Here is a 17,133-nt window from a genome sequence, read left to right on the forward strand (position 1 = left end):
CTCTGTTAGCCCTTTGCAACAACCATGGCATTTTTAGTCAGTAGTGCCAAAAAATAGTGACAGTGCTACACTACACACTAAATGAATGTCAAGTCACAACTCATAGATATTCTCAAGATAATAACGTTTAGGTTCTGTGATTGTTTTAGTGATTGTAATGTTTATTTTGGGCCTTTGATGGCATTATTTGGCATCCTCTGTGATTCTTGGTTACTACAGGAGGCTGGATGATTTGGTGAAGGCAGCTAGCCTCACTTGCAGGGTGAGGCGGAACTATTGTTTTGCATAATAATTCCCAGAACATTTCGCAATCGTCTGGTTTGGAGATGAGTGGAAGGCTTAAACCAGATGCTCAGATGATTCTGTGATTACCTTGGATGCAGATTTCTCGACCTTCGCTATCAGGTGGAGATGTGTAGCACACCTCTTAATAGGTCAGGCATGCACTACACGCAGCAAATGTCTGCCAGGGTATCGGAGTGTGTGTTATGCACTTGTTTGTTTTTATTATGGAGCAATATCATCCAATAAGATGCATTCTGAGTCCAGACAGGATAGCATCTGTCATAGCAGATCAGAGAAATAAAATGTTAATATGGCGTTAGTTAAATGCAGAAGAATCTTTGGTAAGGTCCCGGAACTAGTCTTGCTTATAAATGGTGACAACCACATACTACTAGGGACAGAAAGCTCGCTGAAACCAGATGTCAAGTGCTATGAAATTCTAATCTCCAATTGGAATTTGTGTCAGACAGATAGGTTGAACACTGGTGCTCAATGCATGTTTATAACAATAAAAAATAAATAATATCTAATGAGATGTGAAAAAATTTGGGCAAAGATAAGTGTTAGAGGTGGTCAATTATGGTAATTGGATGCTTTTATAGACCCCCTGCCTCAGCAGCAGTCATAGTGGAATATCTAAGGGGAGCTTGGAGAATATTTTGCATTATCCTCCAGTCATATTATAGTTTTAGATGGACTTTACCAGCTATAGACTGGGAGACTGTGGAGTCCTGTACCGCAAGGAAGCAAGGAAGAGGATGTTGTTATGGGTGGCTGGTAACCTCTTTCTACAGCACAAATGCACATGTGGATCAATATGGTTCTTTATTACATGAACTGGAAACATGTACTTAACTTAGAGTCCATGTGTTCTGGTACAAGCTCATGAGTAATAGCCCCATTGCAGACTGATGTGAAGTACAATTCTGGTTGAGGTAAACTAGTCCTGCTATAGACAATAACCTGATCACTGTGTACTGTCATAGCCTGTGACAACCTAAAGCCACTCTGTGAGTATACTGATAGACGCCAAACTGGATGATTGAGTGAGTGAGGCCCTACGATCAGTGGCAGTGGCCTAAATACACGCTGTCAACAGGGTTTTGGTGCCATGTTGCTTGTGAGTGTGTCTCTGGCCTCTCTCATGATTGGTACACTTCATCCAGGCCTACTAGTTGATCTTCGCTCTTCATTTTTGCCAACTGGTGTGCTGGCAACAGCTTAAGCCAGCACAGAGACTCAAGTTATTAGGATGGGTAGTAGGGACAGTGAATCAGGTGAAATTGTTCTAGGTGCTTTATCCAAAAATTACCTTGAGTATTTAATCAGAGAACCAACTCATGAAGATAACGTATTTGATCTGCTGGTGACAAACAGACCCAAATGTTTTGGCTCAGTTAGCAAAGAGCAGGGAATCAGTGATCATAAGGCTGTTACAGCATCACTGAATGTGGCTGTGAATAGGAATGCAAAGAAAAGTAGGAAGATCTTTATGTTTAGCAAGAGCAACAAGAGAGACAAATCTCAGATTACATGACAGCTCAACATGAAAATTTGGTTTTCCACACTGACACATTTGTAGAGTGGCATAAAATACACTTTAGACAGGTAGGTGCTGAGCAAAAATTGTGAGGGATCTAGAAGACCCACTGTGGTTTGACAACCATGTTAGAAACTGCTATGAAAGCAAAAAGAGCTTCACTGCAAATTTAAATGCAACCAATCCTCACAGACAAATAAACACTAAACAAAGACAAAATTAATGTTAGGAGTGCCACACATGAAGAGTTTAACAAATCCGAAAGTAAAATATCATCTATGTACTTGACAGAAAGTACTAAGAAGCTCTGGTCTTACGTTAGATCAGCAAATGAGTCAAAGCCATCTGTTCAGATACCCTGTGAGCATAATGGCATTGAAACAGAGGATGACACAGAAAAAACTGAAATACAAAATGTATTTTCCCAAAACTGTTTCACAGCACAAGAACACACTGTAATTCCTCCTTTAAATCATCACACAAATGAGAAAATGACAGATATCAAAATAAGTGAGCAATGAACAGAAAAGCATTGAATTTACTCAACTGAGGAAGGACCACTGGGTCCGATGAAAGAACTTGCCCTTCTTCCAGGAGCATTGGACTGTAGTGCTCTAGAAGAGTGAAGTGTTTCTAATGATTGGAAAAAGCACATGTCATTCCTGTTTTCATGAAGGGTTGTCAAAAAGATGCACGAAACTACGGGCCCATATCTCTGACGTCAGTCCATTGTAGAATTCTGGAATATGTTTTATGCGTGTGTATTATGACATTTCTGAAGACCAAAAATCTCCTCTGTAGGAATCAACATGGGTTCTGAAAACAATGATTATTTGAAACCCAGCTTATGCTGTTTGTCTATTAGACCAAGAATAAAGTAGATACAGAGGCCCAGGTAGATGCCATGTTCCTTGACTGCTGGAGGGCATTCAGTACAGTTCTGCATTGCTGCCTAATGAACAAAATGCAAGTGTATGGAATATCAGATCAACTGTGTGTTTGGATGGAGAGTATACCATTATGAAAAGAAAAAAGTCCTCAGATTTAAAAGTAACTTCAGATGTGGCCTTCCCGGTTAGCCGAGCAGTCTAACGCATGGCTTTCCGTAGTGGGAAGGAGCACATGAAGCCGCTCAGAGGACTTGTGTCGAGGTCCGGTGAGCCAGCCAGTCTGTGGATGGTTTTTAGATGGTTTTCCATCCGCCTTGGTGAATGCGGGATGGTTCCCCTTATTCCACCTTAGCTACACTGTGTTGGTGATTGCTGCACAAACAAGTTCTCCATGTACGCGTACACCACTACTCGTCTGTTGTGAGACATTCCCTGGGTGGGGGGGGGGGGGGGGGGGCAACTGGGGGCCAAACCACACAATAACCCTGGTTCCAGTGTGGGGCGGCGGAGGGGTGAAGTGGACTGCGGTAGTCGTCGTGGGGTTGTGGATCACCGTGGCTGCGGAGGGGACGGAGCCTCTCCGTCATTTCTAGGTCCCCGGTTAACATACAATACAATCCAATACAACTTCAGATGTGCCACAAGGAAGTGTTATAGGACCATTACTTGTCCCATTATATTTAAATGACCTAGTTGATAATGTTGGAAGTTACATGAGGCTTTTTCAGATAGTGCTGTTGTATACAGAGAAGTTGCAGTGCTAGGAAATTTTAGTGAAATGCAGGAAGATGTGCAGAGGTGCCAGGCATGGCAATTGACCCTCAACATAAACAAATGTAATGTATTGTGAATGCATAGACAAGAAAGACCCTTTATTGTATGACTGCATGACTGCAGAACAATCATTGGAAGCAGTTAAAACTTCTAGGTGTATGCATATGAAGTGATTTGAAGTGGAATGACAACATAAAATTAATCAAATGTAATGCAGGTGCCAGACAGAGATTCATTGGAAGAATCCCCAAGAAACATTGTCCATCAGCAAAGGAAGTAGTGTAAAAAACACTCATTCAACCAATATTTGAATATTGCTCTTCAGTCTGGGATCCATACCAGATAAAGTTGATAGAGCAAACAGAGAATATCCACAGAAGAGCAGCATGTTTTGTTACAGGTTTACGTAGTAAGTGAGAAAGTGTCATGGAGATACTTGGTCAATTCCAGTGGCAGACACTGCAAGAGAGGCATTCTGCAACATGATATGCTCTACTGTTAAAAAATTCTGAGAATGTATGTTCCTAAAACAGTCAACCAATATGTTGCTTCCTCCTACATATGTATCATCAAAAGCAACCATTGAAATCAAGTGTGTTATTTTCAGCTGCATGTTGTGCCACTGGATGGTCTACTTTGGTCTTGGCCACAGTTTGGTAGTGGCTGTTCATCCTGGTGGACAGGTGGTAGGTAGTCATTCCAATGTAAAAAGCTGTGCAATGATTGCAGCAGAGCTGGTAAATGACATGGCTGCTTTCACAGGTGGCCCAGCCCCTGATGGGGTAGGATAAACCTGTAACAGGACTGGAACAGAAAGTGCTGTGTGGGTGAATTGGGCAGGTTTTGCACCTGGGTCTTCCACAGGGATATGATCCTTGTGGCAAGAGGTTGGGATTTGAAGTCACATAGTGTGGACTAGGATGATGTGGAGCTTGGGTAGGCAATGGAACACCACTTTAGGAGCTATCCTAGCTACCTGGGGACAGTGTATCTGCAGTGACAAAAACTCCCTTGCTCAGTATGCTTAACAGTCTCACCAAGGCCTTCATAGACAGGCATTATCCCCCAGACATATGCTGCAAACAGATCCCCCATGCTATTTCCTCTCACAACCCCAATCCTCCCACCACCTCCAAAAAGCAGCCACAAAGGAGTGTCCCCTTCATCACCCAGTACCACCCCAGATAGGAACAACTGAACCACATCCTTCACCAGGGCTTTGATTACCTATCATTGTGCCTTGAAATTAGGGACATCCTACCTGAGATACTTCTCACCACTCCTAAAGTGGTGTTCCATCACCCACCAAACCTCCGCAACATCCCAGTCCATCCTTATTTCACTCCCAATCCCAATCCCTTGCCACACGGATCACATCCCTGTGGAAGACCCAGGTGCAAAACCTGGCCAATGAACTCACCTGGCACTTCCTATTCCAGTCCTATCACAGGCCGGGGTAGGATAAACCCATTCAGGAGCTGGGCCACCTGTGAAAACAGCCATGCAGCTCTGTTGCAATCATTGCAAAGCTTTTTATATTGGTATGACTACCAACCACTGTCCACCAGGATGAACAGCCACCACCAAACTGTGGCCAAGACCAAAGTAGACAATCCTGTGGCACAACATGCAGCTGAACATAACACACTTGGTTTCAGTGGCTGCTTCACTACCTGAGCCATCTCGATCCTTCCCTCCAGCACCAGCTTTTCTGAACTGCATAGATGGGAGTTATTCTTACAACATGTTCTTCGCTCCCCTAATTATCCTGGCCTCAATCTACGGTAACATACTGTTCCCACACCCTCCACCCAACAGTTTCCACCCCCTCTATCCTATCATCTCCTCCCCATTCTCATCTCCCACCCTGTTTATCTGCAGCCCTCTACCAATGCACCCACTCATACTCCCTGATCTTCTCCTTTTTTTTCCTTTTTCTCCCACCTCCTTGCCCCACAACCTCCCGAGGCTGCTGTCTCTCTCCCCACAAGTACACTATGATACCTTCCTCTTCCCTACCCCCTCCAGATTGCTTCTTGTATCCCTTGTAACATTGCATTCTTGCACGAGATGCTGGAATTGGCAGTTTTGTGTGTGTGTGTGTGTGTGTGTGTGTGTGTGTGTGTGTGTGTGTGTGTGTGTGTGTCACTCTTTACTGATGAAGGGTGTGGCCGAAAGCTTTATGTGAGTGTCTTTTAATCATGCCTGTCTGTAGCTTGACATGTCTTCTGTATCGTAAGTAGCAATCTATTTTTTCCTACATTGTTGATATTCCTACTTGAAGTTTCCACTGTTTGATAATTCTTTATAAGCTGAGCAGCCTGCTTTCCATAGTCTCATGTTACTTCACAATAGTAATGCACGACTTCAACTTACTTTTTACCATTAATTCTTGTTCACTGAGCTTGCACGAATCTTTGATGATGACTGTGTATGAGAAGAAGTATCTTCCTCTTCTTGTGAATGTTTAAATTTCATTTATACTCATGTCATGAAGCACTGGGCCCTGCTCACATGTTAAAAGCTTTATTTACCTCTATCTTATCTTTAGTCTTAGTATTTGTTATGTCACACAAAATATTTCATTTGATCCTATATGAAGTCTCAGCCGCAGTGGATATACCGGTTCCCGTGAGATCGCTGAAGTTAAGCGCTGTTGGGCATGGCCGGCACTTGGATGGGTGACCATCCAGCCACCATGCACTGTTGCCGTTTTTCAGGGTGCACTCAGCCTTGTGATTCTAATTGAGGAGCTACTTGACCAAGTACTGGTGGCTTTGGTCAAGAATACCATCATAATGACTGGGAGAGCAGTGTGCTGACCCCACGCCCCTCCTATCCGCATCCTCCTCGGAGGATGACATGGTTCTCGGATGGTCCCAGCAGGCCACTTGTGGCCTGAAGATGGAGTGCTATATGAAGTCTCAATTTCTTGTAGAGAGCGCCTCAAAACTCACATCAGTGGCATTCTGGGAATGCCGACCAGACCTTGGATTCTTCATCCAAGGACAGAAGTAGTAAATGGATGCCAAGTCAGGATAAAATGCAGAGTGAGACAAAATTTTTGTTGGTTTGCTTCTTACAAGCATAAGTATTGCACCGTTCCATCAAAGCCACAAAAAATACACAGCATCATCTTGCCAGATGAAAAAAACAACCTTTCCAGCATTGGTGAATCCACATGTTTCCACTGCTTGCTTGTCCTCTTTGTCTCAGGGTCAGGATGAAACACTCAGCACTCATACATGATGACTAGGTGGTTAAACAATTCACTTGTATTGGCCTGGCATAGCTGCAACATTTCTGCTGCTACTTCTGTTTGGTAGGCTTTCAATTAACTGTGAGTAGTTGCAGAATGAAGTGACCAGTGACCATTCCATGTTTAAAATGTTGTGCAAAATGCTGAAAACTGATTGATGACTGATTTTCACTTTATCCATTTTCAGCTCAATTGTTATATGCTAGTGTTTGAGCACCAAGGTGTCTCTTTATCTTGCCATTATACACATAGACATGGTCAGCCACTTTTATTTATCATCCATATTGTTTGATCAGTTTAGAAGTGTCTCTGGCCTAGTCACTGTTCCATATCATAGTGCATTGTTGCTATACACTTTCACAAACTCTGCATTGATTGTTGGAGCATTGTTCTCTTTCAAATGCAGAAAAATTTACCTCATGGTTCTTCAATTTATCAGTGGGCTGAAACATTTTGTTTTGGCTCGTCTGTTGGTGTGTTATATTACTATGGCATAGGGATTTCAATGTGTACCAGGATTGCAAACATGTACCTGCTGACAGACAAAAAGCTAATAATGTATTTTTATTTTTAGAAGTAATAATTACAGTTTTATGACGACCCCACTTAGTAGATTTGCAGTCATAAGAACTAACTTTTTTTCCTCCCACCCTGGCAGAATAGTGGCTTCAGCCAGGGAAGACTTGTAAGGCGTGGAAAAATCCCAAAAAAAGATACTGGACAGTTCTGGCACTGGAAGGACTTTAATATTGGAATGGATGTACCAATGTATGGATTTATTTTCCACATAGTTGACTGTGATGCCTTCACTAAGGTAATTATTTATAAATTGTACTTGTATGGAACTTTCATGACTATATCCATTAATATGTAACTTGACTAAATTAGATATTTATCTTTTTAGAAATATCTCATTAGCCAAGGCATTGAATTACGACCCCCAGAAGATATGCCTCCTGACCCTTACACCATTACTAGGAAGATGAGCACTCAGCCTAAAACAAGAGTGACACATTTTGTTGATGATAAACTGCGCCGGTTTCTGGAATATGATCGGAGGATACTAAGGTGTTTTTGGCTAATAAATGTTTTGGTGTACCTATTCAACAGCTGATAAGTAATTTTATTTCCATTTTCATTCCAGTAACATAACACAACATAACAATAATGGCAGATCTGATACAAATAGCTGTAAAATGCTTTCTTATCTATTCACTATGTCTAGAACAGAGATGATTAATTATTTTTCCTGAAAATTTTATTTTCAATATTAAATTTTGAGGATACCCTGGAATCTGTTAAACCTAAATGAAATCTGAACTCACTGTCACAACTAATAGAAGCAGACATTAACATTTATAGTCATATTCTTCAACATTCACAGTTTGCTATTTTTAAATTTATTTATACATGTTCCATAGATCCATAGTGTGATTGTATGGCTTAGATGTGGAGTCACACAGATATTACAAAGAATATAAATAATAATAAACACAAAGTATCTGAATGACAGTGTGGTGAGTAATGATATTACAGTAAAATAATATCATTTAACACCATTTTATCATAATGATATATTTTATTCGCTTCATGATCACAAAATGTAACAATACAGAACAAAACTAGATATCAAGTCAGTTCAAAGAGCATCATAAAGAGAGATCTCATGTATCGATGTATCTAACTGCCACAGAGCCCCCCCCCCCCTCTCCCCTCCCTGAGAGTGTAGAGCACAGTGTAGGAGCAAAAGGTGAAGCGAATTGTATTCGGGAGGTGATCAGGGAAGACACAACATAATCTTTCATCCACTTTAGTTGGCATAGTGGATGACTGGCACGGAGTGACAATTGACAGTATGCCGTCCTCATTGATAAAAGCTCGAAGGAAGCCATTTATAAAATCTTCGGGTAAGTGAATAGCTCAGATGAGTGTGAGGTTAACATCTTCAGATTTACATACATGAGAACATGCACAAAAAAAACAAATAGTCATTATGATGTTGCACTGAGATATCGTCCACTGGGAATGCCAAGACGTCGACAGTAAATGTGGTAATAGTTGAATGCGGTGTTGGCAGTGAGAAGAAGGGTACAGGGAGTTCATCACACATATCACTGTCACAGGGGGAGACATGATCACTAACACTGGCTTCACAAGATGTAAAGGAGGGTCGGAGGCAAGTGCTTGCTAAACACTCACTGGAAAAGATGTGTTCAGTGAGGACCCATGCCAGTTTAACTCTATGTAGAGAGACTGTTTGTGGTATGCCATATAGCAGGATGGCCGTAGTGCCTGGAGCACAGTTGAGAACCCAGTGAGGTCCTGAATAGGGTGGAGTAAGAACTCACAACTTGATAAGGTCACAGTCTGCAAGTTCCTTGTGTAAAAAGTCTTGTGGGTGGTCATGTGCTTGTGGTTGGGGTATGTGCGTACACGAGATATGAGAGCAAACATACTCAACTAAGGAGGGTAGCCTCTCACCATGAAGAGAAGTAGTGTCCTCGACAAATTCTGCTGGGAGTACCACAGGTTTGCCGTAAAGGACCTCTGCCAGAGAGGCCTTTAAATCATCTTTATATGCTGTGCAAATGCCTAGCAGTACCCACAGAAGTGCATCTGACCAAGAATCCGAATGGCACAGTAGTGCTGCCTTTAGTGCGAGGTGCCAGCACTCCACTAATCCATTACTTTGGGGGTGGTGGGCTGTTGTATTGAAATGTTTGTCACTGCATAGGATACAAAATCATTTGAAGAGTAGTAGAGATTCAAATTTCCTGCCCTGTTCTGTCATGATGGATGCAGGGAAAATTCAAATGGTTGAAATAGCTCTGAGCACTATGGGACTTAACATCTGAGGTCATCAGTCTCCTAGAACTTAGAACTACTAAAACCTAACTAACCTAAGGACATCACGCACATCCATCCCGGGGCAGGATTCAAACCTGCAACCATAGCGGTCGTGCGGTTCCAGACTGAAGCCCCTAGAACCACTCGGCCACTGCGACCGACGATGCAGGGCAGCCGAAACAGGACAGCCTGCAGGTAACACACGGTTGAGCCACAGTATCCGCTGAGATATCATTCAAAGAAACCACCTCTACCGTGTCACGCAGTCAGTGACTGACAAAATGTAACATTGGTCATTAGAAGGTGGTAGGGGGCTATATGGACATGTTTGAAGTGTCCCTTCAGTAATTTGAAGTGTCCCAGAGGGGGACGTGCAAGTCGACCAACTTTGGCTTGTTGGCAAGATATGCATGCTCATGCCCACTCATGACAGTCTTTCTTGATACATGGTCAAATGAAACATTCAATTACTAGGTGTACTGTCACTCTGATGCTCAGATTAGCAGGACCGTGCAGCAAAGAGATGGTTCAAAATGGTTCAAATGTCTCTGAGCACTATGGGACTTAACATCTGAGGTCATCAATCCCCTAGACTTAGAACTACTTAAACCTAACTAACCTAAGGACATCACACACATCCATGCCCCAGGTAGGATTTGAACCTGTGACCATAGCAGCAGCGCAGTTCTGGACTGAAGCGCCTAGAACTGCACGGCCACAGCGGCCGGCACAGCAAAGAGAAAATGGCCTGTCAAAGGGGAAGGGGCATGAGTGGTCATGGTATGTTAGTCAAAGTTTCACAAAGAATCGGTTGTGTGACCCCAGGGAAAGGGCATGCTTGAATGTGGAGAGAGATGGAGTTGTTAGTAGCTAGCAACTGTACCTCAGGGTCAGTAGTTTGTAGTCGTGCGAGCTCTGTGGCATGAAACGGGCCCATAATAGTGCGGCAGCATTCATAGCGTAATTTGATTTGCATAGTACAATGACGTACTGCAGGAGTGTGCACAACTCGTGCTGCATTCATGTTCTAATGAGCTGCCATTTAGAGTGTGACTGTGATGTGGAACCGTGGAGTGCACAGCATCGTGCCTATGCTGTTGAAAGTTATTTCATGAATAATGACTCTGTTATTGCTACCCAGCATCTATTTTGGCAACATTTCAACTTTGGACATCATGGGAAGGTTCCAGATGGACGGACCATTGTGAGGTGGGTACGTGTATTTCAAACAAGAGGTTCTGCTTGCAATGGCAAACTGGGAAGAAGTAAAAGAACTGTGCGGACACCAGAAGCTGTGGAAAATATTCGTGCTGCACTATTGCATAGCCCAGAAAGATCTGCTTTCATCATGCACAAACTGTGCATATGTCTAGTCACTCATTCAGGAGAATATTCATGAAGATCTCCATTTTCACCCATATAAGCTCTAGATTGTTCAGGAAATTAGGTCTTGTGATTGGGTTTTATGTGAAACATTCTGCTTAACCATGTGTGATCTCCTTCACCAAAATCCACAAATGTTGCACACCATCCTGATTTCAGATGAAACTCATTTTGGTTCAGTGAATAAACAGAATGTGCATTATTGGAGTGATGTAAACCTGCATGAACTGCACAAGCCCTTGCACAGTTCTCACGTCACAGTGTGGTGTGGAGTTGCTTCCTTTGAGATTGTTGGCCCTTACTTCTTTGAGGATGACAACGGTGTGGCTGTAACTGTCACTATAGTTCAATTCTTTTATCTTGGCAGCTCACGCATGCCCGCCCAGACGCTGGAGATTGCTGCGTTGCCAGTTGCACACGACGCACGCGCCAATAGAAGCAGCGCCATAGTATAGCATAGTTCGCAAGCTTACGTGTAGGGGGGAGCGCGCAGTTCATGAAGTAAAGCCACCACGGCCGCATTAACCCTTTCGCTGCTACAAAGACGTGCTCCCTGCATTCCGTGCTGTGGGCGAATTTGTCACTGCACTGCTCGCCTGTGCAGACACATTGTGTTCCGACTGCTTTGACACTCTTTATCATTCGATTCCACAAAAACTATTTGCCTCAAAAATTAGATTTTTACCTATCTTCTTGACTGATACCTTCCCCCCATAAATGACTTAATTTTGTTTCGATGTTCAATGCAGTTATTATGCAGCATTAAATATAGTAAACCTTTGCACGAAATTTTGAAGAGTTTGCAGAGGTAAAAGTCCATAGAGTATACTTTCCGTATGGTCGATTTTAGTTGCCACAATGTTGAGAATGAAATGTGGACAAGATACCTATATATTTCATTTAATTTAAGTACCACATAAGTGTCGTATGTAATATTGAGAAATATTCCACCTTTCGCGACTGTAACAAAAGTTTTACTTACACTGGGCACGTTTGGCTTTATTTTAAAGCACTTCAATCAATCAAAAGGAAGTAGACAAAATACATTAAACAAAACTGTGGACTTACAAAAACATTAGGACTTGAATATACCGTCTGTCAGTGAAGTGCTCAGAGCTATGCCAAATATAATTTTGTGTGTGGCACACACAAACAGCATTTATTTGCTAAAACACTGATGAGCCAACACAAACGTTGAATATTGTGCTACCGCAGCACAAAACTACGAACGGTGACTTGGCAATGGAGGACACAAAATACAGCCCTCTTATGATGCTTCAAAAGAGAGAAACGCGTCTGGTCTAAATAAGTCGCTTATTACAGTTGCAGAAGAGGGATATATTTCAATACCATTGGTAAAACTGCGACTGTGGAACAAAAACAAGAAATAGAACATGAATACCATTGTGTATGTGCCATACCTTTCACCGATTGAAGTGCTTTAAAATAAAGCCAAACGCGCCGTGTGTATATAAAACTTTTATTACAGTTGCGAAAGACGGAATATTTCTCAATATTACATACGACACCTATGTGGTACTTAAATTAAATGAGATATTGTTATACAGTAAATATTATATGAAATTTAGGTATCTTGTCCACATTTCATTCTCAACATTGTGGCAACTAAAATCGACCATACAGAAAGTATACGCTATGGACTTTTACCTCTGCAAACTCTTCAAAATTTCGTGCAATGGTTTACTACATTTAATGCTGCACATCAAAACAAAATTAAGTCATTTATGGGGGGAAGGTATCAGGCAAGAAGACGTGTAAAAATCAAATTTTTTGGCCAAATAGTTTTTGTGAAATCGAATGATAAGTGTGTCAAAGCAGTGGGAACACCATGTGTCTGCACAGGCGAGAAGTGCAGTGATGACAAAATCGCGCACAGCGCAGAATGCGGGGAGCACGTGTCTGCAGCAGCGAAAAAGTTAATGAAGAGGCAAAGCACTAGAAATTTCATTCAAACGAATAAAATTCGTGAAGTAAGCCACTCCAATATTGTTTTTAAATAAAGAAAATGTCAAGCACCGCAGAAGGTTTGAACTCATAACCTTTCACTTGGCAGCCCAACACCTTAACCGTTCCGCTACCTCAGCTCATCAAACAGTGTAACTCCATAAGGACTCTAACACCTCAGGCAACTACTTATAAACACTGTTGGTATGACTATGAATTACTCACGCTTCGTCGAAGTACAATAGGAAATAAACAATTACCGCTGTCCTTTATGGCAAAAAAGCAGTTCGTGAGATTGCTATCGCCTGAATTAGGAGTCTTATTGGTTGTTTGGTTTAATTAATTAATAGAATATGAAGCAATTGGTATAAAGAATGCTTTTTCCAAACTTTCTGTAAAAGAAAGTCTGCTATCAAGACATTGCTTTTGTTCTATTACTTTATTTATGACTGAACGTTTCTAAAACTGAAGACACTCGTCTGTGCTCTGCACTGCTGTTGAGATCTGGCAACGTCGTTCTCTGTTCATTGGCTGACTGTGTTTTGTGACATCAGATGCGCAGAACGAAACTAAACTCAGCCGCCAAGATATATGACGCGCACTTTAGTGAATGCTACCCAAAGACGCTGAAAGACTTCTTTTTTCCCCAATTAGGTATGGTAGATGTGGATGTGGAACAATTATGGTTTCAACAAGATGTAGCAACCTTGCATACAGCCAGAATTTGCATGGATTTCTTGCAACAGACATTTCCCAGTACAGTAATTTCCTGTTTTGGTGACATTTTCTGGTCACCTTGCTCACCTGTCCTTTCATGAGCAGACTTTTTCTTTGGGGCCACCTGAAGTGAGAAGTGTTTTGAACACTTCATGCCACCATTCCTGAGTGGAAGGATCGCATCAGAACTGCCATCGGCAATGTCCCAAGGAATATGTTATGAGCTATGGAAAGCTTCCAACACCACCTAGATGAATGTGTTTTGCAGAGGGATCATCATTTGACAGGAGTCATATTCAAAAAGTAATCCACGCAATGGACAATGACTTACACATTAGTAAATGGCATACCTTTAACTATTGACATAAGACGTAATAAATAAATTACAATTACTGCCTGATGGTGTGTTTTTAATATCCTACTATGAACGCTGCCACACCCTGTATTAATAGATGACATGTAGTCTGCTACAATTTTGTCTACACCTCTGATAAAATGTATGTCTGTTGTATATTGGCTGAGAAGTCCATAGGCCTGAAGCAATGTGGAGGAAGATGACTGGCAGGGTTATGCAGTGCATCAACCAGGGGACAGTAATCTGTGTATACGGTGATGTCACGTGATGTCTCAGAAATAGGGTATGGCTTCATAAATGGCCAGTAGCTCCCTATCAAATGCCGACCATTTTTTTTTTTAAAGAAAAGAAAAGAAACGTTGTGGTTGAGAGCCTTTGTGAATGTGTTGCTGCAGTGTGGCACTGATCGCAGTGTCACTAGCATCTGTAGTAACTGAAATAGGCACATCGGCACTGGGATGGGGTAGTGTGACTGCGTTGGCTAGGGTCATATTTAGGTCACTGAAGGCGAGAGTCATGTCCTGTGCCCACATGACCTTACAATTGCCTGAGGTGTGTTTTTACAATTGCCTGAGGTGTGTTTGCCTTGCAAGGTGTCAGTTAGAGGAGACTGCATGGATGTGGCACCTGGAAAAATTGATCATGCCCAAGAAGCGACATAGGTCACAAAAAGTCACAGGTGGTGGTAACCTCGTAATGTAAGCGATACGTCCAGACATGTGGCGTGTGCCTTCAGAGTTCACTGTGTGGCCCAGGAGCATAACTTCTGGCTGGTGCACCTGGGATTTGTCTTCATTTATCTCCATGCCATTATCTGAGAGCACGCATAGTACTTGAGAAAGATGTTGCTCATATTCATTAGCAGAGGTGGAGAAAATTAAAATGTCATCAAGGTAAGCATGACAAAATCAGAACTGGTGAAATAATGAGTCTATAAAATGTTGCCATGTCCGAGCTGCATTAAAGTCCATAAGGCATATAGCAATACTCGAACAAGCCAAAGGGGGTTATAAGGGGGGGTCTTATGAACTTTGTTTTTGTGCATTCGAATCTGATGATATGCCTTTCAACAGTCAATGACGCTAAAATGTTGAGCACCATGTAATTGCAACGCAAATTCTTGAATGTTGGGGGATGGGGTAGTTGTCTAAAATGGTATGGGCATTGAGTCTATGGTAGTCCCTGCAAAGTCTGAAGGTAGAGCTCTTTTTGAGGAAGAGAGGCTTTCCTACTATGTCAAGAACATGGCAGCCCAGAGTATTTTTAATAGCAAAGATAGGATCCAGTTATTAGCCAACAGTGGGTTATACAAAATCACTTGTTCTGATTGTGACAAATTTTACATTGGTCAGTCAGCCAGAGACATAGCAACTAGGCTGGCTGAACATGAACACAGCTGGAGGTTGCAGAATTCTGACTCCGCATTTGCTGAGCATGTACTGAGTGAGGTTCACAACTACCAGCCAGTGTCCCATGTACTTCACTTAGCAAACAAAGGCCATAAACTCAATCTGCTGGAAGCACTGGAGATTAACAGACATCTAGCTCACAGTCCAAATCTAATTCTAAATGTTGAGACACACTTCATATAATCATCTCTGTTGTTCATTACTTCCCACACTGTCTGTTCCTACATATTGCCATTTTCCTGTATTCATTAAGTTCTTTTGTTTTATTTAAGTTGTCTATGTATTCCATACAGAATGTAGTTTCATTTGTCAGGGCTTTCTTTTAACTGGTACTTGTGTCAATGTCCATGTTTAACACCTCTTGTAGTTGTCTCATCAAATACTGTTTATATTTTACTTGGTTCATTTATTTAATGCAAACTGCTACATAGCCACAGTTTTGAATATAAAATTAACGTTAAAATGCAGACCACCACACTCCCAAAGATTGCATTTACTGTATGTTCCCTCAAACTCCTCCATTTCCCTACATTTATTTATTTCTGTTTATCTTATTGATATTGCTTAAGTTCCTTATGTATTCTGTAGTTACACTGGTAATTGTTTCTTCTTTTAATTGGTTTGTGTATATCACTCTCCATGTTTTACCTCCTGATGTAGCCTTGTCAAGTACTAATTTTATTTTATTTTATTAGTTTTGTTTATTAATAGAAACAGTTACGTAGGCATGCTGTTCCTATTTTGTGTTAAAGTTTCTTGTCTACTCCATTTTTATTTATTTACTGTTCAATTTTTTTACTTTTTCATCGCATTACCACCACACTGTCAAAGATGTTACTTACTGTATGTTTCTGCTTCAGTCTAGACACGTTACTTCTCTTCCAATGTTGTTCACAAACATTGTAACTTCTTTGGTGACAATACTTAGTAAATGTCTGAAGATGGCATTGTAAGCCAAAAAATGGTTAACACAATAAAAATTAATAGTGTAGAACAAAAGCAAAAGTGCTTTTCATTTACTACAAGTCGAATAGGTGATGACCAATTACTGTCAGAATGTTGTACAATTCCTAATTCTAAAAGTTTCTGAACACATTCTTTTGTGGCGTGAAGTTTTGTAGCCAATAGATGGTGTGCTTTTGCACTAACAGAGGGTCCTTCCATAGTATGTAGCCTTTGACATGTACCATTAATAATAACTTTAATGGAGGACCTCACTGGGCCTACACAAGCAGAAGGCACTCTGGAGCAGGGAACGACTTCACACGCAGTGCTCTGAAACTGAGAACTTACCTGTAGAATAGGTAACAAAGGTGGTGAAGATTCTCCGTCATCAGGTAGTGTGCTAGTGGCTGCAGGTGTGGAGCCTGGGCCAGCTGTTGTACACAGTATCAGCACGGTGAGAGGGGTGTGGTCTGCGTCAATAGCGGGCGAGGTGGCATGAGGGTGTGTGGGCATGACGTGAGTATGTGGGACGGTGTCAATTGTAGCTTGTTGGTTGGACAGCTCTAGAGCAAGAGTAGTCTGCTGATGTGGAGGAGGTGGGTTGCTCACTGTGGGAGCAAGATGTAATACCACAACCCTATATCCTGTTACTAATCTCACCCTCACTCTCCCAAAGACGTTATATGTGTAATATCAGTACGCTGTTTTGATTTTGTCTTTTCTGGTTATCTGGATTTGAATACACTGGAGATTTTCTTTTGCAG

At 41.7% G+C, this 17,133-nt stretch overlaps 1 protein-coding gene across 1 annotated transcript in view; it reads left to right on the forward strand.

Moving 5' to 3' along the window:
• The window catches only part of LOC124777302 (EF-hand domain-containing protein 1-like), a 203,751-nt gene that overhangs the window by 59,361 nt on the left and 127,257 nt on the right, over positions 1-17,133 (forward strand). The window contains exons 4-5 of the mRNA XM_047252653.1: positions 7,407-7,562; positions 7,653-7,816. Of these exons, the coding sequence (XP_047108609.1) occupies positions 7,407-7,562; positions 7,653-7,816 (320 nt within the window). The remainder of the gene's footprint in view (positions 1-7,406; positions 7,563-7,652; positions 7,817-17,133) is intronic.

The sequence above is a fragment of the Schistocerca piceifrons genome, chromosome 2 (assembly GCF_021461385.2).
Source record: "Schistocerca piceifrons isolate TAMUIC-IGC-003096 chromosome 2, iqSchPice1.1, whole genome shotgun sequence".
Lineage (NCBI taxonomy): Eukaryota > Metazoa > Arthropoda > Insecta > Orthoptera > Acrididae > Schistocerca > Schistocerca piceifrons.